This window comes from Triturus cristatus, chromosome 6 (genome assembly GCF_964204655.1).
Source record: "Triturus cristatus chromosome 6, aTriCri1.1, whole genome shotgun sequence".
In the NCBI taxonomy this organism is placed as follows: domain Eukaryota; kingdom Metazoa; phylum Chordata; class Amphibia; order Caudata; family Salamandridae; genus Triturus; species Triturus cristatus.
This window is the reverse complement of record NC_140589.1, coordinates 1,433,004,335-1,433,026,628: the sequence shown is the minus strand read 5'-3', so window position 1 is coordinate 1,433,026,628 and position 22,294 is coordinate 1,433,004,335. Positions and strand designations below refer to the sequence as shown.

At 51.0% G+C, this 22,294-nt stretch overlaps 1 protein-coding gene across 3 annotated transcripts in view; it reads right to left on the bottom strand.

Moving 5' to 3' along the window:
* The window catches only part of MTHFD1L (methylenetetrahydrofolate dehydrogenase (NADP+ dependent) 1 like), a 1,409,858-nt gene that overhangs the window by 1,057,123 nt on the left and 330,441 nt on the right, over positions 1–22,294 (bottom strand). For all 3 annotated transcript variants that reach the window (XM_085612491.1, XM_085612490.1, XM_085612492.1), the window contains exon 10: positions 11,632–11,729. In XM_085612491.1, coding sequence (XP_085468617.1) covers positions 11,632–11,729 — 98 coding nt within the window. The remainder of the gene's footprint in view (positions 1–11,631; positions 11,730–22,294) is intronic.

Below are 22,294 nucleotides of genomic sequence, written 5' to 3'. Positions count from 1 at the left end.
CTCTCTCGCGCGCGCTCTCTCTCTCTCTCTCGCGCGCGCTCTCTCTCTCTCGCGCGCGCTCTCTCTCTGCGCGCGCTCTCTCTCTCTCTCGCGCGCGCTCTCTCTCTCTCTCTCGCGCGGCTCTCTCTCTCTCCGCGCGAGAGGAGAGAGAGCGCGCGCGAGAGAGAGAGCGCGCGCGAGAGAGAGAGAGCGCGCGCGAGAGAGAGAGAGAGAGCGCGCGCGAGAGAGAGAGAGAGCGCGCGCGAGAGAGAGAGAGAGCGCGCGCGAGAGAGAGAGAGAGCGCGCGAGAGAGAGCGCGCGCGAGAGAGAGAGAGCGCGCGCTCTCTCTCTCTCTCTCTCTCGCGCGCGCTCTCTCGGCGCGCTCTCTCTCTCTCTCGCGCGCGCTCTCTCTCTCGCGCGCGCTCTCTCTCTCGCGCGCGCTCTCTCTCTCGCGCGCTCTCTCTCTCGCGCGCGCTCTCTCTCTCGCGCGCGCTCTCTCTCTCGCGCGCGCTCTCTCTCTCGCGCGCGCTCTCTCTCTCGCGCGCGCTCTCTCTCTCGCGCGCGCTCTCTCTCTCGCGCGCGCTCTCTCTCTCGCGCGCGCCTCTCTCTCTCTCTCGCGCCGCTCTCTCTCTCTCTCTCGCGCTCTCTCTCTCTCTCTCTCGCGCTCTCTCTCTCTCTCGCGCGCTCTCTCTCTCTCGCGCGCGCTCTCTCTCTCTCGCGGCGCGCTCTCTCTCTCGCGCGCGCTCTCTCTCTCGCGCGCTCTCTCTCTCGCGCGCTCTCTCTCTCGCGCGCTCTCTCTCGCGCGCGCTCTCTCTCGCGCGCGCTCTCTCTCTCTCGCCGCGCGCTCTCTCTCGCGCGCGCGCTCTCTCTCGCGCGCGCGCTCTCTCTCGCGCGCGCGCTCTCTCTCGCGCGCGCTCTCTCTCTCTCGCGCGCGCGCGCTCTCTCTCGCGCTCGCGCGCGCTCTCTCTCTCGCGCTCGCGCGCGCTCTCTCTCGCGCTCGCGCGCGCGCTAGAGAGCGCGCGCGAGAGAGCGCGCGAGAGAGCGCGCGCGAGAGAGCGCGCGCGAGAGAGCGCGCGAGAGAGCGCGCGAGAGAGCGCGCGAGAGAGCGCGCGAGAAGCGAGAGAGAGCGCGCGAGAGAGCGAGAGAGAGAGCGAGAGAGAGAGCGCGAGAGAGAGCGCGAGAGAGAGAGCGCGCGAGAGAGAGCGCGCGAGAGAGAGCGCGCGCGAGAGAGAGCGCGCGAGAGAGAGCGCGAGAGAGAGAGCGCGCGCGAGAGAGAGCGCGCGAGAGAGAGCGCGAGAGAGAGCGCGCGCGAGAGAGAGCGCGAGAGAGAGAGAACGAGAGAGAGAGAGCACGAGAGAGAGCACGAGAGAGAGCACGAGAGAGAGCACGAGAGAGAGCACGAGAGAGAGCACGAGAGAGAGCACGAGAGAGAGCACGAGAGAGAGCACGAGAGAGAGCACGAGAGAGAGCACGAGAGAGAGCACGAGAGAGAGCACGAGAGAGAGCACGAGAGAGAGCACGAGAGAGAGCGCGAGAGAGAGCGCGAGAGAGAGCGCGAGAGAGAGCGCGAGAGAGAGCGCGAGAGAGAGCGCGAGAGAGAGCGCGAGAGAGAGACGAGAGAAAGAGCGCGAGAGAGAGCGCGAGAGAGAGCGAGGACGGGCCCAGACCATCAACCAGAACACAGAAAGCCAAAGAAAGACAGTCCCTCTGGAACACCAGATAGATGACCAGGCCGAATCGCCGGACAAAAGGGCGGAACCGCCACAACACCATGCCGCAGACAGCAGGCCAGACTGGTTGAGCGACGTAGCGAACCTGGAGAAGGACAGACCTGGGCGCAACGCAAGCTGGCCAAGAGCATTGCAAAGAGACTGCACCAGCGATATACCGTGACGCCAAGGAGAGCAAGGAACCCGAAAAGGGTGTCTACACCGCCCCCCCAGCACATGACAGAGCTATGTAATAGCTACAAGTACCCCACATAGGGTATGCTACGTCCCAAGAAAACATGGGAACACCTCTTAGGAAAATATTCCGCAGCAGAGGACAAACAGAAAGGCCTGCGGGTAAAACAGCAGATGGCTTGCCAAGCAGCCAATAAAGAAGACACAAAAGGCCCAATACCAGGACCTACACGGGCTTACCAACAGCCAAAACAACAAGGCAAAAAAGGGGGGCTGAACCAGCAGCCAACAGCACCGAAGGGCCAACCGAAGGACCCGGAAGGCACACCAACCACACAGAACACACAACTGGGGCTACCTAACACTAGACCCCAGAAAAAAACATGAGAACACCTCCCAGAACACAGCAGAGGACCGATATCCAGGTTCACTGAGGAGGAGGAGGACGAAGCCCCGCAAGGAACCGCTGAATGGCAGAATCCACAGGGGCGTGAAACAAAAGAGCGCCATCGAAAGGGAGGTCAACCAGACACTCCCTAACATTCTCAGGGAAAACACTATCCCTCAGCCAAGCATGGTGATGGAGGGCCATTGAAGAAGCCATGGTGCGACCAAGCGCCTCAGACATCCAGAGCAGAGCGAATAAACACCGCTAGCTCCTGACCATCCAACACATGGTGCCACAGATAAGCACAGGCACCGTCCTGAGAAGTGCAATACAGAAGGGACTCCGTGGAATCCCGCAAGCAAGAAGTGGCTCTGGCCAACACACAAAGCGTTTTGAGCGCCCGCAAGGCAGCAGTGGAGGAGGCGAAGATTTTGCGCCCCCATGAATCTAACCACCGGGCCTCCCGTGACGGAGGAGACAACACCAAGGGCAAGGAGGGAAAGGCAGTCTGCAGAAGAGGGACCCTGGTAGAAGGGTGGAAGGAAAGGCAGACAGGATCATGTGGAGCAGGACGGTGGTGGTGCAGAAGTGGCTGGGGCACAGGGTCCCCCCGTGGCAGGATGCCCCCAGGCCCCAAGAGAGAATTATGGAGCGAAGATTTGAAGGGAAGAAGCAGAGCCCTGATGGAGAACCTCAATCAAAATCCCCACGGGGAAATGGGCAGCCGGGTCGGCCATGCGCAAAATCCCCGCGGCAGTAGAGACAGCCCAGGCGAAGGCAGCACTCGCCTCCGTAGGGCAACGCGGTGGGGAGAGCAATTCTTCAGTGGGCGACAGCTGTAAGCTAAGCCGGCCGTCCCCCAGCCCAACTGGAGGAAGAAATGTTCGGAATGAGGAAAGTTGACCGACGATTGGGGAACCTGAGGCACCTCTGGGGAAGACTGTGGGTACGGGGACAGCAAAGAGCCCTCCTTGGAAAACGCCGGGGAAAAGGCCACGACGCGGCGTCCTGTCTCTGGGGAAGAAGAGACAAAAAGCTGCTGAACCTCTGGAGAAGAGGGGGCCTCCGTGGTGTCCGCCACTGGCATCAGCACAATGTTGACTGGCGCCAAAGGGGACGCCAAGACGACCTCCGCCACGACTTGCGCAGCGGGAGAACGGGGCGGGGTCGGAGCTGGGGTGGCTAAAAAACTGCTCCGAAAAGGTGCCGACTCGACCTCCGACGAGGCAGCCGCCTGCGTGGAGAGACTAGGGGGGCCCAGGACGCGCCCTGGCCCCTAGCCAGCCCCTGCGGCGCCGCCAGGACCAGCAGCCGCCCGTGCTTGAACGGCATCAGCTCGGCCTCAGACAAGGCTGCCGCCTGCCTAGAGGACCGAGGGGGACTTGAGGAAGAGCACCGAGTCCCAGCAACCTCCCGCTACACCATAGGGACCCCCAACAGGGGTTTGCGGTGAGGCAGAGGTGCCGTGGTCCAAAGGAGGGAACCCCATAGGGTCGCACCCCAACGACACCACATCTCCAAGACCTGAATCCCAACCCGTCAGTGCCGGGGCTGAAGCTGCCGGTGACTCCGCAGAAGGCCTTGCACATGGCAAGGGATCCGCAGACGTCCCAGGAAGAGGAGGAGCCAAGGAGGCCTGCATGGCCGCAGCATAGGCATCCATTTGGGCTCTGGTCGCCCCCACGCCGGGAAACGGCTGGTAGGGTGGCGACGCGTGAGGCCGCATGACCCGCGGAGAACCCGCGCCCTCCACAGGGCGGGGACCGGGTCTCGGGGACAAGCTGCGACACTTACCAACAGGCAAGCAACGGACGCCCTTGCGGCCTCACAGAGGGACGATGTCAGACGGAAGCGGCGGTTTTTGAACCCTTCCGCGGGAGACAAATGCGGTGACGACGCCGACCTGGACATGCAGGCCGAGAGGAGTTTCAGCCAGCGCTCCCGCCGGGACTTCGGCTTAATCTGCTGACAAGTCTCGCAGTCTGTGGAGTCATGGTGCTCCCCCAAACACCACATACAAATGGGGTGAGGGTACATCGCCGACATCTGGCGCACGCAAGATGAGCACGTCTTGATGCCCGAAGGCATTCGCATACTGTTCCCAAAAAGAAATGCAAAGCGTGAAAAGAAGGCCTGAAAACAGGCCAGGAACACGATCCGGATCCGTGTTGCACGCGGAAAAGAAGGAAACTGACGTCCGCGTGCAGGGGTGGGGCTTATGTGACCTCGCTGACATCACGCCCACGGAAGACGGCGGGGCAGAGTCGCGTGGTGCCACCCCCGGCGCGCAAAGATGCTGGGACAAGAACATTTTCCGGGTCCAGTCTCACGCCTGGGGATAATTCTACTTTATGGAATCTGCGGCTAGTAGTCTTCATCAGATAAGTAAACTATTAAGCAGTGAATTCCATATGCATAAATAAATGTGAACCATGATGCTGTGAGTCCCAAACTCCTAAAAGCTTCAAGCCCTGTATGAATAAAGAGCGACCCGTTCAGAAGCCAGTTTAGCGGGTTTTCCCTGTGCGAGACTCAGCGTGTCTCTTTGCTATGGGTCCGGGCTCGGGTCTCTGTCCGGGGGTAAGCTGTGAAGTCCGAGACATAGGAGAAGCTGCATTGTGTGCGCCAAGGATATAGCCGCTGCCCAAAGCAACAGGAAGTCTTCTAGCACAAGCAAAGTGCCAACATTTAAGAAGAGGAAAGTGGGAGACATAAAAAATAAACTAGCGGGAGCAGCGGCGGGCGGCCCTTGTGCGCACGCTGTAAGTGTGCCCACGAGCGATGCGCTTAATGAGCCATGACAAAGGAGCATCGCGCAAGTGGCGCGCGCGTGGGAGCGAGCACCAGGCCATATGTTTTGAATTATCACGCCCGTGTCTGGGTACGATAATTCAAAACATATGGCGCCCGTGCGGGTAACCGCAAGCAACAGGCCACACACGCACGAGCGTGTGGTGAGCTTTTGAAAGCCCCTTACTACAAGTCTCGCAGCGCATGCGCGCTGCTATAGGCTCGACCTAACCATGGGTGGCCCATCCTTCTCTGTTCAAGCAGCCAAACTATATAACTCTTTACCCCCCAACATAAGATCCACCGACAACCACCTTATCTTCAGAAAACTACTCAAGAGTTGGCTCTTCCCCACATAAGCACCATACGGAAACAGAAATTTACAGCATATTCCTCTGTATATAAGCATTTATTTTCACTATAGATATGTACCCATCTTTGTGTATTGCTTTGTATAAACTTGTAGAATAATTTTGTTGTAAATAAATAAATAAAAAATCATCTTTGGTCGACATGTACTTACTTCCATTGTGCACCTATGTACTTTCCATGTCCTTGGATCTGTGTGTCTGTTACCTTTCTCCTGAAAAAGCATATCCAATGCACTACCCAATTTCTCATCCTGTACCTCTATCAATATCTTTAATCTATAAATACTTACCTCCTTTATGCATCTAAATACTTTCAATGTACTTATGGATCTATATATTTATCACTTTCTTCTAATTTAGCATTTCAAATGCACTACCCAATTTCTAAGCCTATGCTTCTCTCAATATATCCTCTGGCCCAACCTTCTGACTCATCTCAAACTTCTTTATACTACTCTTTCCAATGCACTACCCCATCTCTCACCCTATACATCTATCAATATATCCTCTACATCCACTCTCTCATTTATCCCCAAACCCCATACCACTACTATGATCCCAAAATAACCCTTTCTAGACTCTCTCCAACTCTACCCCTCCTTGCATCATCTGACACACCTTTTTTTACTATACCAATCCCCCAAAACAAACCTTGATAAAACTCTCCCCCTCTGACTCTTCCCCTCAAAAACCCCTTTTTACTCTTCCAAAAACCTCCTCCTACTGCTATGACCTCAAAAAAACAACTCACTCTTCTGTCCCTCCACTATCCTTTTCAATCAAAATAACAGACTAACATGTTCACTTCTCAATTTCCATATTCTACTATACTAATTCACCACTAATCCTTTATGGGTTCCAGAGTAGCATGCTACTCGCCAATGAAGCGTTTCAACACCCCATCAGGGTTACAAGCGCTATATAAACGCAAACCTTTTTCCCTTTTCTACCCCTCCCCAACCCTTCTCAATCCAAATAACCGACTAAAATATCCACCACTCAAATTACTTTCATGTTTCACCATACTAATTCAACAGTAATCCTTACAAGTTCCAGAGTAGCGTGCTACTCACCAATAAAGCGCTTCAAAACCCCATCAAGAGGTAGCAAGCGCTATATAAATACAAACCTCTTTCCCGCAACCGACCCTTCTCTATCCAAATAACTGAATAATATATCCACCACTCAAATTACTTCATACTTCACTATACTAATTTTCAATACTAATCCTTTATGGGTTCCGGAGTAGCGTCCTACTCACCAGAAAAGCGCTTCAACACCAATCGGGGGTATCAGGTGCTACATGAATGTAAACCTTTCTTCCCTCCGCTACCCTTCTCCCTCCAAATAACTGACTAATATCCACCACTCAAATTACTTTCATATTTCACCATACTAATTCAGTACTAATCCTTTATGGGTTGTTCAGAGTAGCGTGCTTCAACACCCCATCAGGGTTAACAAGCCCTATATAAAGACCAACCTTTTTTTTCCCTCTTCTATCCTTCAGCTATCCTTCCGAATCCAAATAACTGACTAACCTAGCCACCACTTAAAATGTACTTGCACGTTTCACTATACTAATTCAACACTAATCCTCTATGGGTCCTAGAGTAGCGTGCTACTTGCCGAAAAAAAAGCACTTTGACGGCTCGTCAGGGGTAGTAAGCGCTATATAAATGCAATTGCAATACAATATACCAGTAGATTTCAGCTCCCCCCCCCCCCCCCCAGACCTCAGTTTAGTGTGGCCAAAGTCTTTGCCATCTTGAAAATGCCTTGACATTGCATTTTGAATCTGCTTGCACTAGGGAAAACAAGAACTACTGAAAAAGTTGGGGGGGTTGGCCCCAGCAACATTTCCCGATTGGTTAGGGAGCGGCAAGGAGTCACCCCTCCCACTAGCCAGGCATAAATGAGGCATCTCCAGGTACTCACTTCAGAGCACTATCTAGAAGCGTGAAGGAAAACAGGCATGAACCTGTAGTCTTTGATTTGAGAGGAACCCCGACGGACTGGGCCTGTTTTGTCTCACACCCAGAACAAAGAAGTGGACACTGATGGTCATTTGGCTGACCTGTGTGTCTACAAGAGACCAACTGAAAGTGGCCTTTTCCTGGAAGTACCCAGCAGTCCAGTGGCAACAGGATCTCGGCTGGACCCTGCTGTTGGCCTCTGTCTGACACATGCGAGTTTCCATGTCCCTCCCGAGAGCCTTTGGGGGCTTTAGAAGTGTGAACCTGTAGTTAATTCAGACTTGAAAAGACTCCGCTAGAAAGAAAAAAATGCCTGACCGGGAAAAACCTGGTAGTTGTATCAATCCCGTGCTCCACACAGCCAGCTTCAAAATGTGCAAAGGTCCTGGTTTACCATGACTTACATTGGAACTTTGTGCTTTCTGGTGCTATTTCTACTTAAAAAAATTAAAAACTCATATCTCCGTTTCCCCTTATTTGAGTTTTTTCATGTTGATGTCCATTTGTTTATTAACGGTAACTCTGTTTTTCTAATTCAGTCATTTTGTCTTTATTACTCTTTAGGTACTGCATAAATACTTTACACATTGCCCTTGTTAAGCCGGTCTGTTCGGTGCCACCCACAGATACAAGGAGGTTGAACTCCGGTTAATTTAGTTACTTTGAGGGTTCACCTGGAAAAGGTTTAAATTATTCCTTGAGATGGGTAGTCCCCCAATGCAACTCAAATAATCCAGTTTCTTACAGTATGCGTTCCATTACTCCCTTCCTGTCTGCATTCTCCGGTGCAGCTCTGCGGGGATCGAGAAAGACTTGATTGAGCCGAGCAGCGGCGTTGGCCACCTGGACGCCGAAGCAAAGCAGTTTCGGTCAGTAGTAACTAGTGCAAATCCCAACAGGAAAACAGTTGACTGGAGCACGATCGTGTAGCAATAGTTGTCCAAGTCTATCTTAAAAAGTGGAGCTGTTAGGCCCGAAAAGCTGTGAACACAATTATCGCGGAGCTGTTGCAGAAAATGACCGAACCCAAAGGAGAGAATAAAACAGTGTAAGGATGAGTCTGCACCTATAAGAATTGTGGACTGATGGAGGAGTCACAGCACATCCGTTGACTTGAAGCTTCTCTGAAGAAAAACAAGTTGTAATGTCTGAGCACAACATTAGATGACAGAAATCTGCAGGGCATGCGCACCTACAGCCACAAATGCTGCAAACACATATTTACAAATACTTATCATTTTGGACTCATGTAGAGGTTTCAGTTCTTACCAGGCAGTGTTGAGGAGTGGTCAGAATTTAAAGCAGTGCTGGAACAGCAACCTTTGAAATCTTTTTTTTTCTCAGTTTCCTAGAATGGAACTGCCATGATCTAGAGTGGAATCATTTCCAGACTCCAGGTGCACTGCATGAGAAGCCGTGATGAAGTGTTTTTCTTTCTGAAGGTAGGAGGTTTAAGAAGAATTACATCCGAGCTTCGAAGAAGGCATGGACCACCCTTGATTACCTGTTTGCAGTTCAGATATTTTGGTACTCTGGAATGAAGAACTGTGGAGGCAATGCATAATAATCTGAAGATGCACCTAGCTCCTAGAGGTAGATGTTTGAGAGGGGTCAAGGTGATGTGATTGAACTTTCTGGATTCTGAAACCAGCCTGTCAGCTGCATGTTGTGCTGACTTGAAAGGGGCCATCTGAAGCTTGAGTGTGCCTTAAAGTAAAAAGTTGCCGTACTCCAATATTAATAACACAAGGGACTGTCCTATGAGCAGGGTAGAACTTAAATCATAATTGCAAATGACTGATATTCATCTAAGATTTTAAGGGGCCTTTAGCCGAATGTGGTCCCAGTAGATAAAACCGCAGCGGATATCTAACAAATCAACATTCTAGAATAACTATTGTGGTTGATCATTGACTACGCACAGAATCGTTTTTATCTACACTGGATGACCCCTCGAAGTTATATCACCAATATGAACTGATGAATAGTTCTATAATTCAGAAATTGTCAAAAGCATATCCATGAGACAAGGGAACCTTACAGGCAAGCTTTCTGGTGAAAATTGGATTGCTGGTATAATGTCTCAAACCTCCTTAGAGAGAGGCACCTTAAACTTATTAGGCAAAGACCAGCATTTTCACAAAGCCAGGAAAAACGACTTAAAGGTAATTCAGCCTAACTCATCCATATATTTTTACATTCTATTCCTAAGTTTGCACGTTTCCTTCATTGCCTTTTTAGTGCCTCCCTTTCTCTTATTTATGTAAATTGGTGCCCCCTACCAAGGGTACTCTTATTCATTTTGTAAGAAGTTACCATAAAGATTTTTATAGTTCTTCAGTTCTGTATTAGATGATAAATTATAAAATTATTAGGGGGCGGGGCGGTGGGGGCTAGCCTGAAATCCTCTATGGAGATGAAAGCTTTCATTCCAAGCACAACTCAATGACATGGTGCCACTTTTGACAGAGTTAATGCTTCAAGAATTTAGGGTCAGATGTATCAAAAAATACTTTTGCGATTCTGAAAAAGCGAATTTTACCGATTCGCTATTTTGGAATTGCAAAATGCAGTGTATGACGGAATCGCGAAATATTTTGCAATTCCTTAACATTTTCTGATAGCGAATCGCAAATTGTAATTCGCTATTAGGGAATGCATTCTCATTCTTTCCTATGGGCCTGTAGGCCCATAAGAATGAATGGGAAGGCATTTGCAATTTGCGATTACCAAACTGGTAATCATCGCAATTTTCAAATGCAAATCCAAGGGTGCACCCCCAAAAAAGGTTAGTGTGCACATTTGGCGCATGTGTGTGCGCGCCACATGGCACTTTGAAAAATGCCCTTTTGGGCATTTTTCTTGGGATTCGCTAATTACCATGAACTTAAAGTTAATGGCAATTTGTGATTCCTAACTGCAAAGTCGCATTTAGCAAATGCTACATGCATTGCATTTAGGATATCGCAAATTGCGATTCCGTAATTGCGTTCGCACTTTAGGTAATAGCAACAAATTGCGAATGTAAAAAGTTACATACAATGCAAAAGTCCTTTTTGCGTCCGCAAACGGGCCGATTCTGCGAATCGGCCCGTTTGTGAATGCAAAAAGCCTTGATACATCTGGCCTTTAGCACCCTCCAGAATGGAAGTGTGGCAAACAGTGGTGCTGCAAAATCTTTTAGAGTGGGGTGCTGCCATTAATGTTATATCACTGAAGTCATAGGGATTGTGAAAGATCTAAGCATCATACAAAAAACTAGTGTAGCAAATGTGCCACGCCCATTCAGGAGGAGAGTGGTAAGGATGTGGTATGTGGTTGGTGGTGCACTTTTTTGGCACTGATGTGGTAGCATACTGCCATTTGCAGACAGCACATTTTCCATTGAAATTGTCACTAAGTTTGCACAGACGTGCAGTTTTACTGGTAAAAATATGTAGCGCAAAAACGAATCTATGTGGAGAACACGTTTCAGTGAATATTGCTCTTACGCATTACCAAGTAAAGTGTCTTGATTTCTTTTGATCCTATTAAAATCTTTGTTTCCATCACACTTCAGAGTTACAAAAAAGTGCTTCATTTGTGCTTTAATTGCGAATATAATTTGAAATATGAGTATAGTTCATTTACTGATAATTAAATGAAAAAAACACACTGACCTGCTACAGTCTTTCCTTTCCTGTACCCCAATAGGTTTTTCACCTAGATCACTTTTACAAAATCCTCTCACTTTGCAGTCAGATAACTAAAAGTACACTCCAGTTTCCAATAAGAAGCTATTTTTCAGAAGATATAGCCTAGTATTTGACCTTTCTCTGACAGGATACACACAAAAAAAAGGCATCTTTATTACTCATTACCTTCTGAATTCCTGCATGATCGTTTCTGGGGGTGCCGCAACACCCCTACTTCCAGCGCCTATGGTGACAAATCCACACACGCGTGCTGTGAGCCAAGGGTAAAGTTGAACGAACTTCACTGATGTCAAGATGAGGCTCATCAGCCAGCTGCTACAAATACTATGCACTCTGAGTAACTCCCTAATTTTAATTATATAATATTGCGATATAACATAATACATGCTTAAATTGCAGACTATATGAAGACTGTAGACAAGACAAACAGCACAGATCGAGTATCAGCATGCATTGAAAAAGGACCAATTTGCACCTCAATTTGAGATTTTAACACACAACAGTCAAGTGTGGAATGGAATCTCCTACCTGGGTACTGGTGAGAGGGGTTGAAGTTTTAAACAATGGAGATCCCAGTTCTTGTACTTTTGCGCTTGAATCCACCGATTGCTGCTTTCTGCCATGTTCTTGTAATAATAAAAATAAAGTGTCAAAATACAATTGTAAAAAAAAAGTACACGTTAACTTGGTTTAAAATACTCTATCTGGACATAGGAGGTCATGGACATTTCACATTTGTACCAACAGTTGGCCCCCACTAAAGTGCAATGCTTATCAAATTCTCTTCTTGCCCACAGTCTGTCCGTTAAGTTAAGAATCCTTTTCAGCAAATGTTTTTGTTCTGTAAGACTCACTGTTTCAGAAGCACACACGCACAACTATGTAGGAAAGAATGCTGAATTACCACTAAGCCTAGATACTGTGGCCTATGCTGCAGGCCTCCTCCTGCAAACTAACTGGTCTAGTGCAATCCACAGTGCCCCACACATCACTCAGTGCCACACTGCTCACTGTGCCACAGTTCCCATCATTCGCATCGAGTGGCACGCATGTTTAACGCTGGTACACAGCTATTGAACCCACACAGTCTTCAGCAACAATAAACCTATCCAGGCAGGCCAAGCTAATCGACATTTTTCAGTGACCTAATCCAAATGGTTACCAACAAATGTTTTGTGCAAAGGCGATAAGAAATGTTTAACAATGGTCCTGTCCGGTGGGATTGGGATCAAAAATGGGCCCGCGCACACCAAAAAAAAAGTGCCCCAAATTTGCATATTGCCTATCCGCAAAACACTGCAGCAGCAAAGTTTTATGAAAAGAAAGGGGGTGGGGGCATGTTTTATTAACTTTACTTAGATAAAAAGCCACACATGAATGTAAGTGAGGCCACTTTTTGCTCAGGCCCCCTGCCCCCGCTCAATCAGCATACATTAATGGGCACGCCCGGAGTGATACCTCCGCCCATCTGCCTCTAGAAAGGCCACTAAGGTATCCACTGCGCTGCTGGAGGCATCCTAAAAGCACAGACAGCCCCAAGGCTGCCCAAAAAATGCAGCTCACAGCTGGAACTCGGCTATCGCCCCTTCGGCCATTTCCCAAGTGGAACTCAGCTATCGGCTCTTCGGCCATTTCCCGAGTGCCCGCCTTACCAATCCGACCCTGGTGCTAATGAGCCAAGTGACCCACATGTATGAATAGTTATTTGTCATGGTAACAGTCTTGTCATGCAAACAAATCCAGGAGCTAGGGCACACAAACAGGGAGAGTACCGCCTCAAGTGTGCCAGTACTGTCCTGCCATCCTACAGAGAAGAATCCAAAAAAAGGTGATGGCTGAATGCTTGAATTAATCTCAGCCACTACTAATTACTCTCAGCCACATCTCAGTCCATCGATTTTGCCCACCATGCCACCTCAGATTCCACCCTGCCATATGCAAATCAGCCATGGTCCTGCTCCAGTAGGCACAGTCCGGTTCGAAGGGCCAAGCTAGCTCCTCTCTGCACTGGAACACAAGCAACTCAAGAATGGTTTTGGCCTAAGTGCACAAGTTACTACTAGTGTAACGCTAGATCTGTAAGAGACAGTTAGTGATAGATTCCTTACCTTAGAATATCCCCAGGCGTCAGACTGGATCCGGAAGGTTTTTGTAGCAGTATCCCTGCACATCAGTAGGTGGCGTTGTGCGGCTCCATGTCCGTCACTGGCGTCGTAAGCACAGAGATGACGTCATGGAGAGTACTTAGGCACCACCCATGCTTGCGGACGTCAGTTCTGTACACTACTTTGCACGCCAGGAACGCAGAGCCATGCAAGAAACGGACCACTGGTGCCATGAAACTAGGGCCCTAAAAAGGGGGATGACCTTAACCCTAGAAATCAGATTGCAGAACGGGGAAGACGGGTGGGGCGGTAAGGAATCTATCACTAACTAATGTCTCTTACAGATATATTGTTACACAAGTAGTAACTTGTGCATCTGAAAGAGACACGTTAGTGATAAATTCTTACCTTAGAATAGATACCCCAGCAATACCAACCCCGGTGGAGGGTCTTCTAACAAGATTACACCAGAAAGTCACAGAGAACAGAATGGCCAAAGAAGCTATGTCCCCGGACCGGACGGTCAAGGCAGTAATGCTAGGCAAACATGTGCAGCGAGGCCCACGTAGCTGCCTGACAAATGTCCTGCAAGGGGACACGGTGTCCCAAGGCAGTAGTGGCTGCCGTCGCCCTGGTAGAATGGGCAAGCAGCCCCACAGGAGGCTCCTTCTTAGCCAACGAGTAACCGGCCTTAATTCAGAGAACGACCCACCAAGAGATGGTCCGCTTGTGCACAGCCCGACCTCTCTTGGCGCCCACGTAGCCAACAAAGAGCTGGTCATCCACCCGGAACTGTTGTGTGCGCTGCAGGTAGAACGAGAGCGCACGTTTTGGGTCCGGACGGTGGAGTCTCTCTTCTGCTCTCGAAGGATGTGGAGGCGGAAAGAAGGTGGGCAAAGTGATGGTCTGCCCGATGTGGAAGGGAGTGACAACCTTTGGTAAAAAAGGACGGGTCCTCAAGACCACCTTGTCCGGATGAACAGAAAGGAAAGGATGTTTGGAAGAAAGAGCCTGGAGCTCACTCACTCTTCTGCCAGAGGTGATAGCTACCAAGAAAGCCGTCTTAAGAGTGAGAAGACGCAAACGACAGGTAAGAAGGGGCTCGAAGGGAGCGCACATCATATACGTCAATACAAGGTTTAAGTCCCACTGAGGCATTATCAACGGCACGGGAGGAAACATGTGCGTAATGCCTTTTAGGAAACGGTTAACAACCGGGGACTTAAAAAGAGAAGGCTGATCTGGAAGCCTTAAAAAGCTGGAGATGGCCGAAAGATAATCTTTGATAGTGCTCAGAGCAGAGCCCTGCTGAGCCAAGGAAAGAAGGAACCGAAGGACTTCAGAAAGAGGGGCAGAAAGGGGATCCACAGCCTTTGCTGTGCACCATGCCACAAACTTGTTCCACCTGCAGGCGTATACCGTCTTAGTGGAGGGATGCCTGGCTGCCAGATTGACATCACAGACTTCAGGAGGCAAGTCAAATGGAATAAACTGTCGCCGCTCAATCTCCACGCATGGAGGTGGAGGCTGGACAGGTTTGGGTGAAGGACCATCCCCTGCTGCTGCGACAGAAGATCCTCTCGAAGAGGCAGTCGGATCAGGGGATCGATCGCCATGCTGAGTAGCTCAGGATACCAGTATCTTTGAGCCCAATCCGGAGCCACAAGGATCACTAGGGCCCGGTCGCGCCGAATCTTCTTCAGCACTGTGGGCAGAAGTGGTGTAGGCGGAAAGGCGTACAACAGACCGCAACTACACTCGCGACGAAAAGCGTCGCCGAGCGAGTGCAGCCTTGGAAACTCCAACGCGCAGAGCTGATGACACTGCGCGTTCTCTTTGGTGGCGAATAGATCCAACGAAGGCTCTCCCCACTGCAGAAAGAGACCTTGCACCACTTCCTAGTGCAGACGCCATTCGTGATCCATCAAGCACCGGCGGCGGAGTTCGTCCGCCCTAGCGTTCAGAGAACCTGCCAGTGTTGAACCACCAAGGTAATGCCTTGATGTTCCAGCCATGGCCAGAGGCACAGAGCCTCCTGACATAGGGTCCAGGACCCCACCCCGCCCTGTTTGTTGCAATACCACATGGTGGTGGTGTTGTCCTCTAACACCTGCACCACACTTCCTCGGACAGAGGGAAGGAATGCCTTCAGTGCAAGTCGGATCGCCCGAAGCTCCAACAGATTGATATGGAGCTGGGACTCCGCCCGAGACCAGAGGCCTCTGATCTCCACCTCTCCCAAGTGGCCTCTCCATCCCAGGAGGGACGCATCAGTCACCACGGTATGCTCCGGTTGGGGAAGGGGTCTGCCATTGACCCAATCGTGAATAGTGAGCCACCACTGCAATTGCCGTGCAGTGCCCTCCGAGATCTGGACATGATCGGACAGGTTGCCCTGATGCTGCGCCCACTGGAACTTCAGGTCCCACTGCCTGAATATCCCGGACTCTCACTCGCTGCTCAGGAGGATAAAACCAAAACAGCGTCGAATCCAGAACCGCTTCGATGAAGGGAAGCTTCTGAGAGGCACGTTGATGGAGAACCCCAGCACATGCAGGAGGTCGGCCGTAGTCTGAAGGCGGTTGACTGCCTGGGGCGAGTCCGCCTTCAACAACCAGTTGTCGAGGTAGGGGAAGACCGACACCCCCGACCTGCGCAGATGAGCTGCGACCACCGCCATCACCTTCATGAACACCCGAGGGGGGCTGGTAAGGCCGAAGGGGAGCACGGCAAACTGAAAATGCTCCAGGCCTACCGTGAACCGCAGGTAACGCCGGTGGGCCGGCAGGACGGGGATGTAAAAATATGCGTCCTGCAAGTCAAACGCTACCATCCAGTCTCCAGGGTCGAGGGCAGCCAGGACCTGAGCCAGAGTCAGCATTTTGAACTTCTCCTTCCGGAGGAAGCGATTGACGTTCCGGAGGTCCAAGATGGGGTGAAGGCCCCCTTTGTCCTTCTTGGGGACCAGAAAGTAGTGGGAATAACAACCACTCCCTACTTCTGGCCCAGGAACGCACTCGATGGCCCCCTCGGCCAAGAGGGCTGAGACTTCCTGCTGGAGAAGTACCAAGTGACCGCCTGACATGCGGTGGCACTGAGGTGGCATGGCCGGAGGGTAGGACTGAAAGGGAAGGGAGTAACCCCTGCGGATGATCTGCAACACCCACTTGTCCGATGTGATATCGTGCTAGTGGGGGAGGTGGTGGCGTATTCTGCCACCCACCGGCATGGGGTGCTCCACAAAGCTCGGATTATGAAGGTTTGGAGGTAGAAGCAGCGGGGGCGGTGGTGGACTGCCCCCCACGCTGATTCCCAGACCCGCCCCTGCGGAAACCACCTCCGCGCTGAGGCTGGTTCTGCACAGGCTTGCTGAAGGAACGTGCCTGGGCGCCTCTGCCGTGGCCACGAAAGGAACGAAAACATGGAGTGGCCGGGCTCTTTGCGGAAAGACCCAAGGACTTGGCCGTGGCGCGCAAGTCCTTAAAACGCTCCAGTGCACTGTCGGCCTTATCGCCAAACAGGCGAGTGCCATCAAAGGCCATGTCCACGAGCGAGCTCTGAACATCGGGCGAGAACCCGGTGGACCGCAGCCAGGTGTGGCGACGAAGCACCACCGGCGTAGAAATTGCCCTGCCAAACCACACTGAATGGCGAACTTAGCTCCATACTTACCCTCAGCAACTGCTTGGGTCAGCACAGCATGGACCTCCTCAGGACACTGAGGCAACACCTGAGCAACAGTATCCCACACCGCGTGGGAGTAGCAGAACAACAAGCAGGCGGTGTTCACCGACCGCAGCCCCAAGCTGGCCAAAGAGAACAACCGCTTCCCGAACTGCTCCAGCTTCTTAGAGTCCTTATCCGGCCGAGCCGTGGGAAAGGCACTCTGATGTCGAGGCTTGAATGACCATACTCTCAGGCGTGGGGTGAGTGGTCAAAAACGCAGGGTCACCAGGCGCCGGCGCCTGGCGACATTCTTATCCACCAGAGCCCCTGTGGCCGGCCTCGACCAAGTGCCCAAACAAGACCTCAGTGAGGGCATCGTTGAAGGGAAGCAGGGGCTCCGACGAAGTAGACATCATCTGGAGCACTTCAGTGAGGAGATTAGTTTTGAGGGCCACCGTAGGAAGATCGAGGTTGAGGACCTCAGCAGCCCGACGGAGCACCATCGTGTAGGAGGCACCCTCCTCCATGGTAGGCGGGGGGAGAGGCAAAGCCCGGGTCAGAAGAGACACAGAGGTTGCCGGCATCCTCCAAATCGTCCACCCAGTCCTGCTCTTAGTCACACTAACGGGCAAGAGGGTCCTCGGACCCCTCCCAGTCATCCAACACCTCTGTTGCAGGGGAAACAGACCGTGGCGGCAAAGCCGGAGCAGGAACATACGGCTTCTGGAACGGCGCCGTCCGGGGCAGAGTCGGCGTCGCCTCCCAATGCGGATCCCAGGTAGGAACAAAATGGTCCTGAAACCGGGGCAAGGGCGAAACGAACGGCACCCACTGAGGCACCGGAGGTGGAGCCAAGGGTGGTGCTGGCAGTGCTGGACTTCGTGGCGCCGGGGCCGGAGCCAACGGCGCAGGATTCTGTGGTGCTGAAGCGGGGTCCACCGGCGGTGCCGACGGCTCAACAGGATCTGGACACGGGACCCAAAGGCGCGCCGGCGGGAGCCCGAGGCCTAAAAAGGCAGTCCATGGTGGCAAGGAACTCTTGCACCTGTTCGGGAGTTGCCGACTGACCCGGGTAAGGCGGGTAGGCCATTGGACTCTCTGGCTCCAAAGGACCCGCAGGGGCAGAATCCCTGTCCCCCTCGTCCGCATCCGAGGACCGACGGGGGGACGTCGGAGAGCGAACTGGCTTCTTCGACTTCTTTTTAGGTTGTCGCTTACCGGAATCCGAGGGCGAAGACTTGGAGCCCGAGGAGCGACGACTGCAGCCCCACGAGCGTTCCCGGGAACGGTCCCTGGACCTGAAACTGCATTGGGACGAGTGTCGGGCCTCCAGCAGCTTCTGGCGCTGCTCCCTCAAGGCCTTCAGGGCCATGGCCTGACAGTCCCGCCAATCTCCAGGCAGTAGAGGCAAACATCATAGGGGGCCGCCACCGACATATTGCGACAGCAGGCCCCACAAGACTTAAATCCAGGCATCCCTACGGGCACCAGGAGAAAAGGGGGGGTGGGGTGGGGGGGTCAAAAAGTGACTAAGGTACGTGCTCTAACCAGATCTGCGCTTGCTGGCGCGGAAAAAGAAAGAACTTACGTCAGCGTGCGTGGGTGGTGCCTAAGTAGTCTCCGTGATGTCATCTCGGCGCTTACGACGTCTGCGACGGACGCGAAGCCGCACGACGCCACCTACTGATGCGCAAGGGTGCTGCTAGCAAAACTTTCCGGATCCAGTCTGACGCCTGGGGAGGTAAGGAATCTATCACTAACCTGTCTCTTTCAGATTATTCTGTTAAAATAACTGAGTTGGATTAGTTGCAGTTGGATGATACTGAAGGGGACTGGTCCATTTTGGCTTCTGTCCATTTGGCATCCTTGAGAGAGCCAAGGTGTCTCGCTTTCAGCCAGCCTGGATGGAAATAAAGGGGTTTAAACTACTGATCACCACTATCGTGGCCTAAGGTCTCCAGTGTCAGCTTGTACTCCAGGGGGTTAAATTTAGGCAGTTCATCTCGGTATTGCTCCAGCAAGTGCCTCAACTGGAAAAAGCAGAAACAGCTAGGTTGTGTAGAGCAAACTCCACCCAAAGTTCATCAAAGGATTTCATATACGTCCAGTGCTACCCCACATAGGTGGCACTTGTGTCAATTTTTGGTGCCATTCTATATGTTTCATGGCATTCCGCCAGGCTCTTATGATCTTCATGACTTCTGGTAAGGAGTCTATGGACCCTGCTCTATAGAGGTGTTTGTGTGCTGCACATCAAGGGAAGGTCTAATTCTAAGAGGTGTGGGGTCTTCTCCAATTCCATGAATCCAGTCACCAATGGTGACCATTTGGATGGCCAAGTAGTACAACTGCATGTCAGGAGTTCCTATCCTTCTGTCGTAAACCGATAGGGTGCACTTAGCGAGTAAGACCCAGAGTTGTTTCCTGGCCCATAAAAAACCTCTGCCATTGGATTTAAGCTTCTTGAAAAAGCCAAGAGGGATGCTGTACGAGTAATATGAAAGTGTCTATCACCATTTGAGTAGGATCTTTATTTTGTAAAGAGCATTTCTGTCCTGCATAGAGTGGTAAGCCAGACCAATGGCACATATCTACATTAGATTTGGCTAGAAGAGGTTGTGTTTAGTTTCCAACTTTTCTGAAACAAAGGGGATAGCTGGTATTTAAAGTTTCCTGTCCTCAAGGGAAGTTTGGTTATCCATTGTGGTGTGTTCATGCAGTTCTCCACTGGCACCAGTACAGATTTTGCTCAGTTAACAGATAAGCCTGATACCCCACTAAATAGCTCCAGAAGTTAAGAATATGTGGTCCTCCATCGGTATGACCTATTACAAACCCTTTATGACACATCTTTCCTTATCCACTCTGCCAGCGGCTCCCTCATCAAAGTGAAGAGCAGCAGGGAAAGTGGACATCCTGCCTTGTGCCGCGTTCAATCCAAAAATTCATTTGATAGTGTTCTACCTATTGTTACTCGAGCCTATGTGGCCGTGTAATGAGTTTTGACACATCTTATGAAATAAGATCCAAACCCATTTTGTGGAGTACAGAGAAGAAAGAGCCCTGACTGTGTAAAAGACTGGTGCACTAACTGGGAGATAATTTTAATTAAGTGGTTGGCTAAGACTTTAGTCACTATTTTGGTCTCTGAATTTATGAGGGATATTGGCCAGTAAGAGAGTGGGCCTTGCTTCAGGAGGACTACTAACGCTCCCCACAGGTTGCACTCAATGAAACATGAATGTACGGTCTCATTAAATAAGGTCAACAGATATGGGGGCCTAAGGGAAGCACATTTCTTGTAAAATTCCACTGGGAAGTAGCTAAGTTCTCAGGTCTTACCTGACTGCATCCTAGTGATCACCCCTGCGATCTCTTCAATCTTAATAGGCAGTTCCAGCTCTTTGCAATCGTCTGTATTGAGCACGCTAACTGGAAGATCTATTATTATTACGGTAAGGCACTCTGCCCCCGATGGGGAGAGTGGGTCATAGAATATGATATACTTGTTACAACGGTGCTCAATATGTCCCATTGTAGAGCACAAGTCTCCATTTCCTGTGCGAAGATTAGAGATTATTCGGGTTGACAGTTCTCGGTTGCACACCATTATAGGCGTTTACTAGATTTATCCCAGAGTTATAGATCCAGCTTTATGAGGCCACCCGGATAGGTCTGACTGTCTCGAGGGCTTGTTCTCTTAATTGTACATGGGTGGTTTCTAATTGCCTTAGGAGCTGCGTTTCCTTTATGATGAAACTTGTGTTTTCCAATCCAACATCTTAGTTTTTAAAGCTACCATGCTGTCCTCATGTTAGATGTTCTACTGTTTAATATGGGACAAACCTTTCCCTCTGACCATTATCTTAAACGCTTAGCAGAGAGCACTGGTCGATGCCATGGAGCCTATAGCAATGTTAAAAATAGTTGTTAATGTTGTCTCTGAGTGATTCAGCAAAGTCATTGTCAAACAGCCACCATGTGCTAAAGTTCAATTCACCCTTTGTGGTAGTCTTGTCTGCTAGCGTGGGCATGATGGGTGAATGGTCAAATTGTTCGGGGGGGAATATCCATCTACATGTCTGATAGCAGCAGGCATTACAAAATGGTCGATTCTGGACAGGGAGCTACAGGTGCCAGAATAAAACGTGCATGTATGTGCCTCTGGGTGCAATTTGCGATACACCTACATCATGGTTTGTGATTTAGACCTGCAGGCACAGTATGTTTTCGAATATTTAAGATGCCAAGTGTCTAATTGCTTGTTCATGACTGCGTTGAAATCAGCAATAATAAGTTTGCCAGATGGTATTTTTGCAAGTATTGTGGTTGGTGTATGCAGTGTATCAAAAATGAAGCCTGATGGAGCACAGGCGCCAACTAGCATCCAGTTTCACTCTCCAGTTTTTCAAGTACAAGGATGTAGACCATAAACTATGCACAGGGTCTACCTGTCCATGGCCTATTGCAAAGGGAAAGGATTTATGTTGGAAAATCGCTATCCCTCCACAGAAGGATGTGAACTTTGGGTGGAAAACTCTGGGGTAGCCGCATCTGCCCAGGAAGTGGCAGTTAGAGACATGCAAATGGGGTTCCTGCATGAGCATGGGCGTCCGCAGGAGGGGGGGCATGGAGGGGCGCTTGCCCCACCCTAGAGCGCCCCTCCTGCGGCCGCCCATGCTTTTACGGACACCTTTTGTCCGTAATTCCGGGCCCTGCAGGGAGCAGAGGTGTTCCCTGCCAGAGGCGTCAACTCCCTGATGGGGTGCCTAGCACTCCTCCTCGCAGCCCCTCCAGCCCCTTGTCATTCGGTCTGTGGCTGATTATCACAAACAGAATGATAATGGCCAGTTTGAGCTGCGCGCCACAAGCACGAGAGGTTAGGTTTGGACACCAAGACCTCCTTTTAACACTGTGTAGCCAGAGAGCAAGGGGTCTTCTGAATGAAGTTCTGGGGGGAGTCAATGCATTATCCTCCCAAGTCAAAAATTGAGGTTGCAGCATAGCCCGGATTTCAGATCCCACTAAAGCGTACACAGACTTGTGTCAATAACATATCTATCTGCCAGTATGCACCCTATCATGTCTGGCAGGACGTCCTGACCCTGTGTTTCACTGCCTCATATCCCCCTGTTCCCCACTCCCCGCGCTCACTGCCTTATATCCCTCTGTACCCCACACCTCGTGCTCACTGCCACATTTCCCTCTGTATCCCACTCCTCACACTCACTGCCTGATCGCTCACTTTACCCTGCCATTCATCTTCTACGTGTTCTCTCACCTTCCACTCGTTCTACCTCTGTTCACCCATTACTTTTTAGTACCTTACTCCTTTCTCAATACCTCTACTTCTTTTCCTCTTCAGTAACATCTGACACATCTCTGCACTTCCTTTATATCAACGCACTCCTCTACCTCAA